Genomic DNA, 18,749 nt, shown 5'->3' on the forward strand with positions numbered 1-18,749 from the left:
TTCAATCCCGAAGGCTTACAAGATTATTTTCCCTGCAAAAAAAATATTGCAAAGTATGAAGCTTTGGTAAATGGGATCAAACTAGCTATTGAATGGAAGGTTCTGGAGTTACATATCTATGGAGATTCTCAACTAATTATCAATCAAATAAATGATACATATCAAACTCAAGATGAGAAACTGGTTCCTTATAAGAAAATGGTTGATGATCTCAAGAAGTATTTTACTTTTGTACCATTCCAACAGATTCCTAGATCAGCAAACTAAGCAGTAGATGCTATGGCCACCTTGGCGTCTATACCTGAGTTACAAGAATCTAATTTTCACTTTAAATTCCTGGTGTAAGAGTTACATTACCCTGCCTATGATTCTCCTGAGTCCTAGATAATTTGTTCTATTATTGAACATGACTCATCTCGATATAACCACATTTACTCTTATCTGCGTGACCAAATTATCCCAGAAAATCTTACCTATAATGAGAAAAGGAACCTAACCCGAAACACTTCACGGTACGTCATCATTGCTAGCAATTTGTTTAGGTGAGGTTTGAATGGTACATTGCTTAGGTGTCTAGAAACTAAAGAGTCTAAAGGTGCATTATCAGAAGTCCATGAAGGTATTTGTGGATCTCATTCAAATGGTCTTACTTTAGCTCAGAAACTACTAAGGGTTGGCTACTACTGGCCAGACATGGAGAAGGACGCTATAAAGTTTTCTAAAACTTGTGAGAAGTGTCAGCTGCATGGAAATATCATACATGCTCCAGCATAGGATCTCATACCCTTCATCACACATTGGCCTTTTCAGCAATGAGCCTTTGATCTCATTGGTTAGATCTATCCTGCATCATCCAACGGACACAAGTTTATCATAAGTGCCACTAAGTACTTCACTCAGTGGGTAGAAGTGGTTCCACTCATCAAAGCAACAGGTAAACAAGTAGCTATGTTCATTTTAAACCATATCATCTGTAGGTATGGGATACCTTCATCCATCGTGACTGACAATGGAGGACAATTCAAGAATAAAGATCTGGACGAGCTCTATGATAAATTTGAAATTAAACAACACTGGTCATCTATATATTACCCTCAAGGTAATGGACAAGCTGAGGCATCTAATAAAAACCTGCTGACTATCTTACATAGAACAATTAACAAATCTGGGAGGGATTGGCATCTCTAGCTCAATCATGCATTATGGGCTTATAGAACAAGTATCAGAACACCTACTGGGGCTACACCTTTCTCTTTGGTGTATGGGTCTGAATCAGTATTACCTATTGAAGTAGAAATACCATCTCTAAGAGTTTCTTTGAGAGGTCTTGTTACTAATGAAGACTATAGGATATCTAGATTGCAAGAACTCGAATCGCTAGATGAATGTCAACAAGTGGTGTTTGATCATCTCAAAGTGTATCAAAAGAGAATGTCCAAAAGATATAACAAGAACGTTCGACAATGAGAATTTCAGGTTGGTGACCTAGTTCTAAGAGAAAATCCTAAAAATCAACAGTTTTGAGACAACAAAGGGAAGTTTGAATCCAACTAGCTGGGTCCCTACATCATTGCTGCAGTCTTTGGCTTTGGTGTCTATCAGCTCTCAACATTGGAAGGAGAACAGCTCCGTGAACCAATTAACAACATCCATTTGAAGAAATTCTTCACTTAGCATTCTCTGCTCCAACAACCTGTACAACTGAAAAATGTCCTGAAAAAAAAATCATAAAAATCATAAAAAGTCCTGAAAAAAAAAGAAAAAAAAAATGCCTTGGTGAAAACTTGGTAAATAGGCACCTTGGTAAAAAAAAAGAATCTCTACCAAGTAGGTGAAAACCTGGAAAACAGGCGCCTCTTGTACTCAACGCTCCATCTATCAATGCAACGTTGGCATTTCCCGCTTTCATGCATCTTTATTATCTCTTGTACATATATTTTAGTCACTTTTGTGACATTTTGGTTTGTTAGAACCCCCATGGATTGAAACTGGTTAATGTCCTAGTCTTAGGGTAATCAACTGAGCAATTTACGTGTCCTAAGCAATATCAACCAAGTCATCTTTCCGTCAGTGAAACCTGGTCGTCCACTCTGAGTCAGTCACCTATCTCCTAACTACCAAAGAGTTTATCACTGAGTACACAAGCAAAACAACATAACGGAAAACAATCACTAAACAGTTTGAGCTATGCATGAAAATTTTTCTTTGTGTGCTATCTTTTATATTGGTTTTCAATTATTATCCCTCTGAGTAACTCAAGGAAGCCTATCTTGACTAAGAGGAGCAAGGATTGGGGGCATAATATTTTCTTTATTTTCTGCTTGTAGGAATGATTCTGATGATCTGGAAACATCTAATAAGCTGGGTGTCTGTGATAAGAGCCTTCACATCAAGGTGAAATCGCCACACATACCTCGACTCTGCTTATTTGTATGCTACGGGGAGGTTCTCATCATTTCTTTGTCTGTTTTGAGGGAATTTCTTTATCATGCAATCCGGGTCCCTGTGTAATCTGTCCAAGGATATGAATGAAAAAAGGGTCATTGTGGACAAGACAATTAATATTGCACATGAAAAGAAAGGAACTCTAATATGCCTGCTATGTTTGTTAACACTCAGTGATGAAACTTAAGCATTTTAAATCCAATGACTAGGTTTAGGCTACATCTCATTCTGTATTTTGTGAATTTAAAGTGATTTCGGTATGGTAATAATCTCTTTATCTTCTGAATGAGAGTTGGATGCATCATCATTTGTTAGCTAAGCGGTCTCTTTTTCATCATTTCTCCAATCGAGTACTTGTGTATTGAGATGTTAGTTGCATACATAAGCATCTTTATAGATTCATACATTTCATTATCACTCATTTGCATTCATCTTATTTCATAGAAAAAAGAAAATATAAAAAAATTGCATTACTCATTACTCATTTTCATCATTTATTTGCATATGAAAAGAAACAAAAACAAACATTCATATTCATTGGCATTTACATACATCCATACTGAAAAAAACATATGCATACATATAGAATAAAGCATATAGAAGACATCTCATAATTGATTGACACAAGTACTATGAAGTCCAATCAGATCTCATATATATATAATCACCAATGTCTCAAGGTACAAATAATGTCAACTGACATTTACAAACTCCCATCGAAGCAAGAATCGTAAGGGCTACCAAAAATGGGTGTGTCTACAAAAAATATCAGAGCTACAAAAAGAATATCTATCTCTCAACCTCTCCCTCATCACCTAGTGGAGGAGGTGGAGCCTACTGGCCTGGATCCTGACGAGGTGCCCAAGCTCCCTCAAATTGAGCCATATATTGAGAATAAGGTACAACCTGTTGTGCTACTAGAATTGCTACATTGTAAGCCGCAACGTAATAGGCTACCCGACTCGTCTGATGAAGTACCTCCCGCCACAAAGTGTCTGTCTCTGCCCTCCTCTCTGCTCTAAGCTCTGCTAGCTGTCAGTCTCGCTCTGCCAGCTATGTTTGTGCCACTGTCAGTTGTGACTGTAAACTCACTAGGCGTTCTCTCATCAACCGTGTTGTCTTGGCCCCCTCATCTCTCGCAGGCTCTCCACCTTCGGCTCCACCCTGCTCCTCCCATCTCTGCCTGACCTATCTCGGAGCTACTCGCTCCTCCTCACCTCCACCCTCAAGTACCCTAGCTCCACTCAATCTAACACCAATAGCCCCTAGGGATCCACCCTCTCCTCTCTGCTATTGCCTATCACTAGTTGGCACCCTACTACTACTAGCACCAAGTTTGCCACATACCCATCTCGGAGCCTCGGCTCTTTTTCCCTGTCTATGTCCCTATCCCTGTCCTTGCACGGGGGCATCATCCTCAACCTCCTCTATGCGAGGTGCCTGCTCTACTGGATCTGTAAATCTTGGGAATGGATGTTGTTGAAACCAATCCCTGTACTGGGGCAATACCCCTGCATCTGCAACATCATCCATATAGTCCCATCTGAGTCATTGTAACCCAGTCAGCTCCTACATGCCTAAGGCGTATGATAGCCTAGGCCCCCATCCCTGCCTCTCCTCATCTACATAACGCACATATGCAGTAAATTGACAAAGGAATTTTCATAACTCAATCTAAGAATGTGAAGGAATTGTTGAAGAAGTATGGGTTGGATGATTCCAAACCTATTGGAACTACTATGGTGATTGGATGCAAGCTAACAAAATATGATGAATCTCCTAAGGCTAACCAGACCCTGTATTGATCTATGATTGGTGGAATGCTATATTTGACTCAGACTAGACCTGACATTATGAATGTTGTATGTCTTGTTGCAACATTCCAGGATGATCCTAAGGAAAGTCATGTTATTGTTGTGAATTGAGGATATTCAGATATTTGAAGGGAATAATTCATTATGGTCTGTGGTATCTGAAGAATGATGATTTCACTTTAAATGCCTATACTGATGTTGATTGGGTAGGTGATGTTGATGACCAAAAGAGAACTATTGGTAGAGGGTTATTTTTGGGAAAGAAGTTGATTTATTGGACAAGTAAGAAGCAAGATGCTATTTCTTTTTCTACTGCAAAAGTTGAATACATTGTTGGTGCTAGCAACTATGCTTAGGTTATTTGGATGAAGCAAATGTTGAAGGATATTAGAGATGTTTATAATGAGCCTACTGTTATATATTGTGATAACTCTAGTGCTATCAATATTTCTAAGAATCTGGTGTTGCATTCTAAGACAAAGCATATATCAACTAAGTTTCATTTTCTAAGAGAGGAAATCAGTGACAAGGAAATCAAATCGGAGTATGCACCTACAAAGGAACAAATTGTTGATATATTTACAAAGCCTTTTCTTTCAGAAACATTTGTATATTTGAGAGAGAATTAGGGGTGATTTCCCCTCCTGTTGTGAACTAGATGCATTGAGTTGCATTAATCCGGCGGACTTCATAGTCTTATCTTGATATCCAGATTGATGAGTATGTGATGTTGTTCTGGGGGAGTAGTCAGTGTTTGATTCAGCTATTCAGATGTGTGAGTTTATCCTAAGGGGGAGAGATTGTCCTTCTATAGGGCGAGAGATGCGTGAGAGAGAAATGATTTGTATGTGTCTTTGGCATTGTTGTCAAAGGGGGAGAGATGCATGTGAAAAACCCTAAAGTATTTTGAGTTGTTTGTCAAAGGGGGATCTGATCCTTGTGATTCTGGGAGATTACTAGAGTTGATTTCTTTCTTTGCATTGATTATTTTTCACATTCATATGTTTCCATCAATGTCAAAGTGGGAGATTGTTGGATATTAGAGTTGTTGGAATGTGTTGTTGTCATTGATGTCAACATATTCCTATAGAGAATTGGTTTGTTGTAGAGAATTGGTTTGGGTGATCTATTGCAGATGTGCTAATGTGGTTTAATGGATTTTAAGATACTTAGATCTCTAGTTGATTCAGTATGAGTTTCATGATGCTATATGGTGATTTGATCGAGTTATGTAATCTGATGTGATGGTTGGTTTTTCTGTTGGTTCTGTATTGCAAAGTTGTGGTATTTGATCCATATTGCTCCAGAATGATTATATCTTGAGTTGTAGATTTTGGAGAGTGTTTGGGGCATTCATATGTGTCCTCAGATCGGATGGTTCATGATTTGGAACATAGAAAGCATATCTTTCAGTTTGTTAGTTGGTGTTCTTGAGCTACAGTGATGAAATAATGATGATTCATATTATCCAAATTGTTGTGGTTATTGCGGTGGAATTCTACATTGCTTGTTGATGTTCTTTGATCATGTTCTATGCATTTTGGTGGCCTGCATTGATCGTGGTATGCGTTATTGAAGATTTTATTGGTCCAACTAGTATTCTTTGTGTTATGCGAGATATTTGGTGGTGTAACGTGTTGTAAATTATCTTAGCAAGTTATTTGGTGGTGTTGCATGTTTGAGGATTTGATTTGGGTCCATGCTATGTCCTTGCCAACATTGTATTGGTCTGATTATAGATTTATGTATCTTGTGATGTAATTTTTTAATTAGGTCTTATGTGTTGACCCGACATTAAGGTTAAGGTAGATGATTTGTATAAATAAGTGTTGTAATCATGTAAGATGTGTGTCTATGAGTGTATGTGGTTGGATCTATGATCTGTAAGAGTAATGTATGTGTGAACAAGCGAATTTATCTTTCGGTAGTGGAGAAGAGCAGAGAAGTGTTACTGTGCAAATAGTGTGCTTAATCAAAACTATAATCAAGCATTTGGAAATGTTATTCTTTCAGTTCATGTAATCTGGATTGTTGTTCGATCTTTATAAGGCAATGATTCTTCCTCGGGGTTGTAGGGTTGTAGCCTTTCTTGTATTTGAGCAGTGAGCTCTAGGCAGTGTGCCTGAATGCATGTGCATTCCCCATTGTAATATTTGCACATACTATTGCAGATATATCATCATATTGTGGGTACGTTCCCACTGTGGTTTTTCTCTTAACCGAGTTTTCCACATTAAAAATCCATGTGTTATGTGTGTTGTTGATGTGGTAATTATCTTTTCTATTGTTGTTCCTTATTAGATCTAAAGTTGAGATTAATTTGTTTGAGTTTGGTGAAAACTGATTCACCCCCCCCTCCCCTCTCAATTTTCCTGCATTGTTGTTGCCCTACTGCCAACAATGCCTTCATTTGTTGTTTACTCCAACAATGTCCTCGTGTAATAGAAATATCCTCATGACTATTGATAGCATCATTGCATACTTAATGGCTATGCAATGTAAAATACATTGCCTCTTTAATTCTTACACAAAAAATCATTATTTTCATATATTAGTTCCCAAATATGAATCACCCATAACCTCAAGAGTCACCCATAACTTCAATTCAAGGCTAACAATCTCATCTTCTAAAAATTCCATATAATTCCCTAGCATCTCTTCCCCTCCTACATGATCCTTCCTTCACCGACCATAAAAAATAGGGCTATTGCTATTCTCTACTTCTCTCCACTTCCACCAAAAATATTAACAACAAGAATCAACTAAAGAGGAAACTAAATATTTTCAAATCCTTCATGTCACCCCATTAAACCAATTCACCTACATTACAAATCATTACTTTATCTGAACTTCGTAACTTGATTCTCCCAACTTAATGATTATCAGGTGACCATAAAAAAAATCTCTTCTCTTACATGTATATCTCATATGCCACATGCCATTCTTTGTAATACATTTTTAAAACATTTTAATTTTACTTTTAGAAAAAACATCATTCTTTATTTGATATTTTTTTGTTTTTTTTCTTCTTCTGAAAAGTGTACCTATATGTTACATTTTAATAGTGTTAATTTATAGTTTAATTTTTTATAAATGCAATAATCTATATTTCAGTTTTTATATACATGATCATGACATGATGTCTTGCTAGCACTATGGAAAGCACTAATTGAATATAAGTAGATTATATTTTAGTTTTTATGTATGTAGTCACAATATGATACTCATACCTTGCTACCACTATAAAATGCCTCTAAACATTAATAGAAAAACTTTAATTAAACATTAGAATGTACTAATGATGAAACTATTGTAGTTTAGAGATTGTAAATTATCAAAAGATAAGTCAGAGCACTAAAATTATATAATTGCTAGCCAATAAAAATTGTGACATATAACTACACCTACTTTTCCTCTTTTCCTTGTTTTTATTTTATACTTTTCAACAATTCTCAAATAAATATATAATTAAAAAAAAAAAAATAGTTTCTATATACACAATCATGATATGATGTATTGCTACAACTATAAAAAGCACTCATTGTATATATGTGAGTTATCTTGTAGTTTTTATGTATGTAGTCACCATATGCACTTATACCTTTCTACCACTATAAAATGTCTCTAAACATTAATAACAAAATCTTAATTAAACATTAAAATGTACTACAATTTGATGAAACTCTTATAATTTAGAGATTGTAAATTATTAATAGATAAGTTAGAATGCTAAAATTATATAACTATTAGCTAATAAAAAATGTGACATATAGCTACACCTACTTTTCTTCCTTTTCCTCATTTTTTTTTTCTACTTTTGGACATTTTAAAAAAATATATATAATTAAAAAACAAAACTTTCACTACTTGAAATATGTAAAAATAAACAAAGGAAAATCTAAAACCACTAGAGGAAGCCTATCTTATAGATAATTTTGTGCAAGGGTCCAAAAGTGGTCATTACAAAGCGTGACCTAATAGTTATTGGTAGTAAAGTACAAGTGAAATTTATTAATGAACTTTTAAATATCATTTTTTGGTTTCTTTAAAATTAGTAATTAAGAGGTCTCAAGCAAGAAATGAACCTTAATTTGGATCATGGATAGTAACTAACTATTGGTAAAATACATACGAACTAACTATTGGTAAAATACATGTGAAATCTATTAATGAACTTTTAAATATCATTTTTTGATGGGTAACTCGCTCTTCCCCAACCTTAACAAAATTCTTAAATAATAATAATAATAATAATAATAAATTAGCTAAAGAACCTAACTTAGCCGATATGAAAAATCTCCTTTAACACCAATCCCTAGTACACAAGTAGTCCCTTTTCACGGGACCCAGCCTGCCTTAAATGGGACGTTTTTTATTCTTTTCAAATTTAGTAAAATCCTTCATTAATGAAAAAGAATTTTGGGAAACGTAGTTGTAATTAAATAAGTGGCGGAGGCTCAACCGTAAAAACTGCCGTTACAATATTTTTCATTTAATTCAATACCGAAAGCCACGACGGACGGCAATTAACGTAGACTGTCTTTTCTTCCATCTGTAATTTCGCCGCATGGAACGCCATGGTGTCTGCAAAATTTCTCTGTTTCTCGAGCTCTGTAAACGGGGAAAAGAATACCATTCATTCCTTTCTTTAACTCGTCAAAATTGTCTCTTACCCATTAATTTCGGAGGGAGGATTTTGACGGCAAAGTAGAGACCAACAACCAACAGATTTCCGTTCCGTCAACACCAAAAAAATCACGTTTAATACAACGCGCTGTGTTACTTTAAATTTCTCTCTAATTTTCAATTGCGGAAAGTGACAGCAAACTTGACTAGGGTAGGCCCCTGTATCAGTCCCGCCAAATTAAGAAGAGAGAGCTTCTGTTGGGAATTGTTTACCTTCAGCTACTTCTACTTAGACTGCTTTTACAGTGTTCATGGTGAGGGGTGAGAGGAAGGTGGAAAGAAGAACAAGCATAAGACAATGTGAAGGCCAGCTTCGATTGATTCATCTCATTTAATGCATACCCATTATTTGATGTGCCATGATTTGGGCTGAGTGGAATAGTATCAGCAGTCTGTAAGAAGATATATGAGTGAGCAACTGCAATGGATCATCATTACACTCTGTTGGAGCCAAATGTCTGTCAGGGTGCATTATTTGAGCTTCAAATGAGGTTTAAAGGTGGATCCAGAAGTGGGGCGTTTTGTATCCATTTGCATTGCATTTGCTGAAACTTTTAACGTTTTGGTTGATTGGAATTGCATGTTGAGTGGGTGTCATGGAGAGAATGGTTAATTGTTGGAGTTGGTGGTTGTGGGTGGTGGTGGCATTGCTCTGTTTTAATGTGTTTGTGTGTGAGTGTTCTGGGCTGAATTATGGGGAGGCCCTGGGCAAGTGCCTTTTGTTTCTGGAAGCCCAGAGATCTGGTAGACTTCCTTCAGGACAGCGTGTTACATGGCGTGACCACTCTGGACTCACTGATGGATTGCTGCAGGGTGTATGTTTTGTTTTCCCAAATACCTATTGTGCTGAACAGTAGTGATACTGTATAATGTAGCGTCAAGAGATATTGAGCTTTTTGCTGGTTGCTACAATGGATGTTCATAGAGTTTGTACGGTTTATAATAGTGTTTTTTCTGCAACACTGAGAGCAATGTTTGCATCAGGAAATTTTCATATTGAGTCTGGGATTAATGTAGCAGGGGTAAACCTTACTGAATTGCAATCAGTTTTATAGTAAATGGGCTTTAATTGTTTTTTTCATACTCATGCAGGTGGATCTAGTAGGTGGCTACCATGATGCCGGTGATCATGTCAAATTTGGTCTTCCAATGGCCTTTACTGTTACAATGCTCTCGTGGAGTGTGATGGAGTATGGCAATCAGATTGCTGCCGCAGGGCAGCTGGGATATTCAATGGAGGCCATCAAATGGGGTACAGACTACTTTATTAAAGCTCATTCGGAGTCCGAAGTTCTGTGGGGAGAGGTAAAAGGCAGATGCTACTCAATGCCACCCTCTTGGGCTCCTTTTAGAATCGTTTTTTTATCAATGTTGTATTTCTCCAGGCTGTTCGGTATGCATTAATGACTGTAATTGCTTCTACAATCTACAGTCTGTATTGTTTCAGATTATCCATACAATGAAGTTCTACTCCAAACATTTGGGCATGTATCCATGCCTGTAATTGCTTCTGTAATCTTCAGTTTTATTGCTTCTGTTGATCTTATGTATTGAATTGTTTCTTTTTCCAAACCTATTGGAATAAATTGATGCCTGCATTATTTCCATTGGTCTCATGTTATAAATGTTTCTTCTAATTATTGGGTGGGACTTTTATAGTTTTTTGTTGTTTTTGGTGTTTAAGTCTGCACGTTCATTTATCTCTCAGATCTCTCACATGAATTCTGGTTTGCAGGGGAAACATCATTAGAATGCATTAATTTAAACTTTATTAAATTTGAACAGAACAATGTCTCTGTTATAGACTAGCTGTGGGACTTTATTATGACAAGGATTGAGATGAGGGGGTCTCTGTTAATGTGAGTTTCAGGTTGGAGATGGAGACACAGATCACTACTGCTGGCAAAGGCCAGAAGACATGACAACGTCAAGGCAGGCATACAAGGTCGATGCTGCTAACCCTGGCTCTGACCTAGCAGGTGAAACTGCAGCTGCCATGGCATCCTCTTCAATTGTATTTCGCAAATCAAATCCTGCCTATTCCAATTTGCTCCTCCAACATGCCAAGCAGGTAACACTCAGAGTTCAAATTTTGCAAAGACAAAAAGCTTTTTATATAGCCCGAAATACAACAATCTGACAAACTGCAGCCTTATTTCTCTTGTTCTATATGCAGTTGTTTGATTTTGCTGATAAATACAGAGGCAAATATGATAAAAGTATCAGCATTGTTGGGAAGTTCTATTCTTCAGTAAGCGGCTATGGGGTTAGACACTGAAAGAATCCCTAACTTGCTGATTTATAAGCATTTCAATCCCCAAGAAATGGGTCTACACTTTACTAATATTTACTGTTGATGATGATTAGGATGAGTTGCTCTGGGCTGCCTCATGGATGTACCAGGCCACTGGAGATGTATATTATCTCAAATATATTACTGATAATGCGGAGTCCTTAGGGGGTACTGGATGGGCAATGACAGAATTCAGCTGGGATGTCAAATATGCAGGCCTGCAAGTCCTTGCAGCCAAGGTACTATAACAATTTAGCACAGTTCACGAAAAAGTGTCTTGCATTGAGTACAATTGTCTGATTGGGTTTATTGTTTACATGTTACAATTCACATGAAACTAATTAATGCCTCACGCATCTATTTGTAAATGGAAGGTCTTGATGCAAGGTCAAGGTGGGAAGTACAATTCTACGCTGCAAAAATATCAAGCCAAGGCTGAGTTCTTCCTCTGTGCTTGTCTCCAGAAAAATCCACCAGGTTCTAATGTTGATCTTACTCCTGGTAAGCATCATAATGTTGATCTTACTCCTGGTAAGCATCATAAGACATTTGATGAATTCATGTTGTAGACATCTAGATGATGTTGAATGCAAATCTTCTTTAATAAAAGAAGACACTGACTGCTCTTATGTAAAACACATAATTATCATGGTTGCAAATTGTAACTAATGATGAGTTTTCATTTTCATGAAGGGGGTTTGTTATATATTAGGGAATGGAACAATATGCAATATGTCTCTTCAGCATCTTTTCTGTTAACGGTGTACTCAGATTACCTAACTTCAGCGAAAAAGCAGCTAATGTGTCCATCTGCAGAAATACAACCATCAGAACTTCTTAGGCTTGCGCAGTCTCAGGTTTGTCTCTGCATAAACCCTGTTTTATTAACAACTTTCCTGTATGTGTTCAAATGAAACTGTCACGGGCACATGTTTAGTGCACTATAGAAAGTACAACCCAATGAAAATTATTCATAATGTAATTGCTTTCCCATGGAATTTTTTCTCGATGTTACTGTTCCAAAGTGCCCCAATAACTTTAAAGCTTTTATGTCCTCTCCAAGAGTGCTCTTTTCCTTTGCGTCACTGTTCTAGTCATTAATGGGCCTTGTACTTGCTTCATTGCATTGTCCTGTGTAGGATCAGAACATCACATGGGAGGTTAAAGAAAAGCCCATTTGAATCTGATTTTTAAAATAATCACCCTGTTTCGTTATGAATCAGGTTTGTTCTCTATTGGTAGTTACCTATATAGAATGTGGTGAAATCCTTTTCCACTAATGGTAACTACCTAATGTCCAAGATACTTGAAAAATCTAGTTTGAACATCATACGGTCCTGCAAAAACGAGAAGTTCACATGTGATAAATAGATGTGAGTACAACACAGCACATAAAACAGTAAGAGTGGACAGGGATCAGTTGTAGGACAGAAAGAGACAATTTCATGACTAGGGAATCACACGTTAACAAACATTCTGTGGACCATCATCAGAATGATTAGTGATTTTTCTCTTTTAGCACTCTTCATTCTGATGATGGATCACAAAGTGTGATCTCAAATGTTGATGTAAAAAGAAACGCATACAATCAATCCAAAAATTAGATAAAACAGCTTTAATAAATTGTGAAAACTTGATATCATTAACATCAAAATGATTTTGAAGTAGCAAAATAACTATAAACACTCTCAGACTCCCTAATTGAAAATTTGTTTTTTCTTCCCTTTTAACAGGTAGACTACATTCTAGGCCTCAACCCAAGGGCTACAAGTTACTTGGTGGGATTTGGCAGTACCTATCCAGTGCAAGTTCACCATCGTGGAGCCTCCATAATATCTTACAAGGAGAACCCATCATTCATAGGTTGCACACAGGGCTATGACACATGGTATAATCGCAAAGAGACCAATCCCAATGTTGTTGTTGGGGCTCTTGTGGGAGGGCCAGACAAGAATGACAATTTTGAAGATGAAAGAGGGAATTACATGCAGACAGAAGCTTGCACCTACAATGTTGCTCCTCTTCTTGGCGTCTTGGCCAAACTGAATGGTAATATATTTTAATGCCTAATGTGCGTTGTTTCTAGATCCAACTGCGTATTTACATCAAATCCTACACAGCTGAATCCAGAAATAAAGCACAAGTCCTTTAATGTCATCAAGTTTAATATATGAAAACACTATCATTTTGCCTTGTAATATGTATTTTTCAATCTGAAATGATTGTATTATACCAGTGCTCACAGGTCCACTAAGTTGTTAGTGTCTGTTTAAAAAAATCTGTCAATATGCTACTGATGAAGGGATGTTTTGTCTGTGCAGGCTTCCCATCACAGGGAAATCTTCCTGTTGTGATTCAATCAGACCGGATCAGATACAACAGTCCTGTTGGAGCACGGCTACCACCCTCCATTCCTTATCCAAATTCAGGTAAAGTATAGTGCTTAAGATACCAGATTTCCACAGTCCATCCTGATTAATACAAGTTATTTCTAGATTCGGCTGTGTAAAATTTGTCTAGCATCCACAATGGTGATGCTAAACAAATTCTACAAATCAGAATGACCTTTACTCTTTCTGCATTCTTCCTTTTTTCAGTTTATGAGATGAAATATGACAAACACATACAATTGCAGGAGTTGACAACTTTGGGTGCCCGATACAATTCCTGCACACTGTGGGGGAGTCATGGATGAGAAGAGGGAGAAAGTATTACAAGCATAAAGTGACAGTCATCAATGTTTCCAACAAGCCCATAACCCACCTCACTCTTTCCATAAAGAACCTGGCGGGCCCCTTGTTTGGACTACAGCAATCCAAACACCATGATTGCTTGTACGAACTTCCACCATGGATGAAGGCTCTGGTTCCCGGCCATGCTTTCCATTTTGTCTTTCTTCACTCTGGCCCCCAACCTCAGATCTCCTTTGTCAGCTATAGATGATAGCAAGATCAAACAAAGCAGAAAAAGAAAAAGAAAAATGGAAAAAGAAGCCTGATAAAAATGGCATAATCATATTCGATCCCTAGCAAGATTCAAATTTTAATATTGCAGCTGTTGTAGAGTATTGTTTCATCTAGATTTTACTGACCAACTAACCCTCTGACATGTTCATGTCATAGATAGCATATTTATATATATAAATATTATATACGGATGTATCCATAAGGATTTTGTAAGAGAGGAGATCACTGCAATAAAGAAAGGGTTAAGCCTATCACAATGCATAGTTTTATTTCTGTCAGATAGGGGAATGGCATAAGTCACTCCTCTCCCTCTCGATCATCTGCTCCAAGGAGGATTCAAATGTAATGAAGACATATTTATTGGGTGTAATCTACAATTAATAAATAATAATAATAAATATATTTTTGTTGTATTGTCACCGAGATCTCTCACGTGTTTTGTTTTTTCTTAATTAAAGGAAGAAAATTACATAGAATAAGGCAATGAGAAGGCTGTGGAGAAATAAATAAAATTATAACAATCCCATACAAACATTACAAAGGAATAGTTTGGGAGGAAAGCGTTTCAAAGGAAGTCAAAAAATGGGCCCCAAGGGGCTAGTTTTTTTTAAATAAAGATTAAAAAGTAAAATATTAACATTTTATTATAAAAATATATATGTATTTGTAAGCAAATAAATGGATTTTTAAGTAAAATTAGGTTTAATAATTATGGTAAATAACTAATTTAATATAGAGTTATGCTAAATTGTTTAATAGAATTTTGTTGATATTGATGATCAATAAATAATTGTCTATTATTTTCATCATCAATTTAAATTGCAATTTCATTTGTTGGAAGCAACACAACGAGCTATGTTTCTCTCAAACTTTAGTTAGATTGAGCTTGTGTTTTGCAAAATTGAATTTTATGCATGGGTACGATTTGAGACACAAGGTTGATCTCACAAAATGTGACTTAAGGACCCATTCTCCTTTACCTTCTAGATATTTGAATATACCAAGGTGGTTTCTAGTGAAACCATTGAGGAGCATGTTCATCTTGATAGGTGAATGAGTTATCCTAGGTCAAACCCCTTAGTGGATTCAATTAATGAATAATGGGAATATCAAAGACAACATTCATAGTCATGCAAATTGTAATGCCCCGAGCCACACACTTAAGACAAAATCAATATAGCATTTTTTTAAAACAACCACCACCACCACCACTAAGATTTGACAATCACATATTGCACTTGCACAACACACAAAAGTGTCATCAGAAACCTAAGACATAAAGATGCTAACCACATGAGTGACTTCACTATTGTTACAAGTAAGGTGACAACGATGAAAGACTACCAACCATGGGATGAAGCTCCATAAAGAACCTACGAGAGGGGAAATGACACCCAAACAACAATCAAGTTCTCTTGCAACACAATTCAAGGGAAAGATGAGGGAATCATCCACCTCAAATCCACATGAAAAAACTCTTACAAATTCAAACAAACACTATAGAAATCCACATAGATGGTGGAATGAATAGAAGTTGCATCCCTCAACTAGACCATATAACCAACAATTTTTGAAAGTAGGAGTCAGATGAGGTAACAACCACCTCCAGTCTACTCAAAAACTAACTTAACAACACCTAAACACAAGGACAAGTCCTCGAAGAAGTTACTTTACTAGGATATATAATCCTCCACTAATTGGAACAATAATGGGTTACTTCCAAGCAACAACATGTTTCCCAATATAAATTGAGTACCATAAAAATTATGATATAGCACTTGCCAATGAGGTGACATCATGAGAGACTAACAAGGACAAGGGAAACACCTTTCATATACATAGTTTCTTCGAAAAATGGTTGTAAATCTTTACAAATAAAAAAATAAACAAAATATTACTACACTTCAACACTAGCATCACTAGTGCCTAGACAAGCCACTAGCATGAGTGGAAAAGTGTCCTACATTGGTGCGAGTGTTTAGGTCTAGCGATATAGTCTTGATTTGGTACCAAAGTCCCAAACAAGTGTTGTAGTCCATACTAACACTATAGTCTTGACTCTAGTGCTAGCATTCTAACCAATAAACAAACCAAAGATTAATTTTGGTCTCTAGGACAAGCACCATACACAAAAACATGACAAAAAATGGACTAAAAAATGATGAAAATGATTAGGGAACTAAAGTGCTCCTAGACATCTTATCCCAAAACATGCTAACCCATGAAGGAGATAACTTGAAAGGACGAGGGAGACCACAAGAGGCTCCAACATGAGATAAATGACACAAGGGATGGAGGTAAAGGTGACCTACACCTCTCAACCTCACTAAGACCACTCAATGAACCTCAAATGTCCCCTTAATGAGGCAATTCTCTCACCAACTCACAACCCCAACTTGGGAGGTAATTAAACAATCTATTCATAGCCAAAGATTGAATATTTTCTAGCACACACAAGATTCATTTTAAACCCAAATGTAAATATTCTCTAAGTTCATTATACCAACATTACCAAAATGGCATTTTGCATGAGAAAACATATATATTCAACACTAATGTCTAGAAAAAATGAATAAGAAGATACATCCTTTACTACGTATGTGGGAGGTTTATAATTGATCCAGAAAGGAGGTTCTATCATTCAATATTACATTTACAAAATAGGACTCGAGATCCTAAATTATACATATACATCATAATACGAAAATAAGAACTAAAGGCAAGGAGACAACCTTCACTTACATGCTACCCAAAGCTCCTCAAGGTGAAGCCTCCAAGAACTTTGATCCTCAATGGTGGTATCCACACCACCCAACCATGTGGTACCCTTAGAACCACCCCCACTATGCTATGAGATAGTCAATTGGGCCCAAGCACTTTACTTAAACAAAACAAGGAGCAAAGTTCACAAGAATATCAATCGTTATGTACACATGAAATCAAATGAGAAAACATTATCAAAGTATACATATGAAACAAGAAAGATTACATCAAATGCATATAGGCCAACAAAATTATCATCAATACAAAACACACAAGCTCAAGGGAATAAGACACATCATATAACATGCAATATGAATGTAATCATGTGCAACCATAAACATATGCAAGGTCCCATATAACACAAACATAAACATGTACAATCAAGGTCACTTCCCATAATAACACGATTAGAGAGTGTTCTCTTATTAGACATCTGTTAGGATTCCCAAAGATACTGAGAGGGGAGGGGGGGGGGGGGGGTGTGAATCGGTATCTTGTCGGTTTACAGATTTTCTAATCTTATTAAACAAATTGCATTCCAAAACAATGTACCGGTAAACAAGAATTAATGCAGTAAATAAGAACAGTAACCACAACATAGAAAGAACACCATAACACAATATTTTTAACGAGAAAAACCGGTGTGGGAAAAACCTCGGTGGGATTTGTGACCCACAATATTCACTCATTGGCCAATAAATGAATATTACTTACAATAGGGGCCTGCACATGCAGGAAGGCCAACTGCCTAAAGCTCACTGCTTAATTACAAAAAGGGAAGTCTCACTGACTTACAAAAATGGATTATGCAAATCCAATATTATGTACTGCTTCGGTTCAGCATCTGCTATGCCAAGTTTAGTACCGGTTTAAGCTCACAAAATAACCATTAACCTTACTCCAAAATCTGCCTTAATATTCGCATATTACTTCTGCAATAATTTGGCCATGTCCACATATCCTAAATGATCTACAAGATCTCATACTTATATATGAGTCCTATTACAATTCGCCTTGTCGGCTTACAAAAAGATATTACTATCAAATACAAAATGCAATAAACAAAATCATGTCGGCTGGAGTGCTCGTAATCATCTTTGTCACTGCCGGTAAACTATCTATCGGTGCCAGTGCCTGCCAGTGCCATAGGATTTCAAGGTTGCCATCAATGACAATACCTTCAATCACCTACAATTTCTCATTGGAATGTGCATTTGCCAACAATCTCCCCCTTTGGCATTGATGGCAACACTCATGAGAAAAAGTCAAAATTGTATCCAAAATGTGTTGTCCGAAAAAATCTTGCCAAAACTGTCTTACCAAAACTATGTGCTCCCCCTGAGCAAATGATCTCTTTTGTTATCATTTTTCTCATCTCCACTACTCCCCCTTTGACATCAATGACAAAGGTTGTCAAAAATGTCAATTGAGTGTAGTTCTTAGCTGGATCCTTGTAACCGGTGGGTTACAATCTAATATAGATCTGCTAGTGCAAAATTTAAGTTGTTAGTGAACCTTTCACTATCCTTCAATGTTGTTTATGTCCTTTGGATAGTACCGGTGAGTATGTGCATTTTCTCTTCCGGTGTCTTAAGTCCTGGAACAAGTGCCTCAGAAATATCTTTTCTCAAAGAGATGAGGATGTCTAGTTTCGGACCTAATCTACATTTGAGTTCCTTCACCTTAAACTTTAATCTCTCCTTACCTTTTTCAAATTTTTCAATTTTCTCTTCAAAGCCTGCAATTTCCTGCTCTATTACCAATATGGGTTCTGATGAACCT

At 36.6% G+C, this 18,749-nt stretch overlaps 1 protein-coding gene across 4 annotated transcripts; it reads left to right on the forward strand.

Annotated features, from left to right (window-relative positions):
• The first annotated feature begins 8,765 nt into the window (after positions 1-8,765).
• Positions 8,766-14,623, forward strand: LOC131036502 (endoglucanase 11). Of its 4 annotated transcripts, none has more exons than XM_057968402.2 (10): positions 8,766-9,760; positions 10,038-10,250; positions 10,816-11,016; positions 11,122-11,211; positions 11,313-11,477; positions 11,613-11,769; positions 11,932-12,095; positions 12,972-13,287; positions 13,560-13,667; positions 13,874-14,623. In XM_057968402.2, exons 1-10 carry the CDS (start codon positions 9,542-9,544, stop codon positions 14,179-14,181), a joined length of 1,941 nt encoding a protein of 646 aa, XP_057824385.2. In that variant the 5' UTR covers positions 8,766-9,541; the 3' UTR covers positions 14,182-14,623. The 4 variants fall into 4 exon arrangements, with proteins under 4 accessions (XP_057824385.2, XP_057824386.2, XP_059077707.1 ...); XM_057968403.2 differs by having other exon boundaries at positions 8,767-9,760; positions 12,010-12,095; XM_059221724.1 differs by having other exon boundaries at positions 8,767-9,760; positions 11,613-11,739; positions 12,010-12,095.
• The last annotated feature ends 4,126 nt before the right edge of the window (positions 14,624-18,749 follow it).

The sequence above is a fragment of the Cryptomeria japonica genome, chromosome 5 (assembly GCF_030272615.1).
Source record: "Cryptomeria japonica chromosome 5, Sugi_1.0, whole genome shotgun sequence".
NCBI lineage: Eukaryota > Viridiplantae > Streptophyta > Pinopsida > Cupressales > Cupressaceae > Cryptomeria > Cryptomeria japonica.

Excerpts from the sequence above, each read along its gene's own strand:
- LOC131036502 (XM_057968402.2), top strand. The coding sequence starts at position 9,542 with ATGGAGAGAATGGTTAATTGTTGGAGTTGGTGGTTGTGGGTGGTGGTG. Across the intron at positions 11,017-11,121 it reads TCCTCCAACATGCCAAGCAG|TTGTTTGATTTTGCTGATAA; the intron begins GTAACACTCAGA and ends TTCTATATGCAG. Across the intron at positions 11,478-11,612 it reads TGCAAGTCCTTGCAGCCAAG|GTCTTGATGCAAGGTCAAGG; the intron begins GTACTATAACAA and ends TGTAAATGGAAG.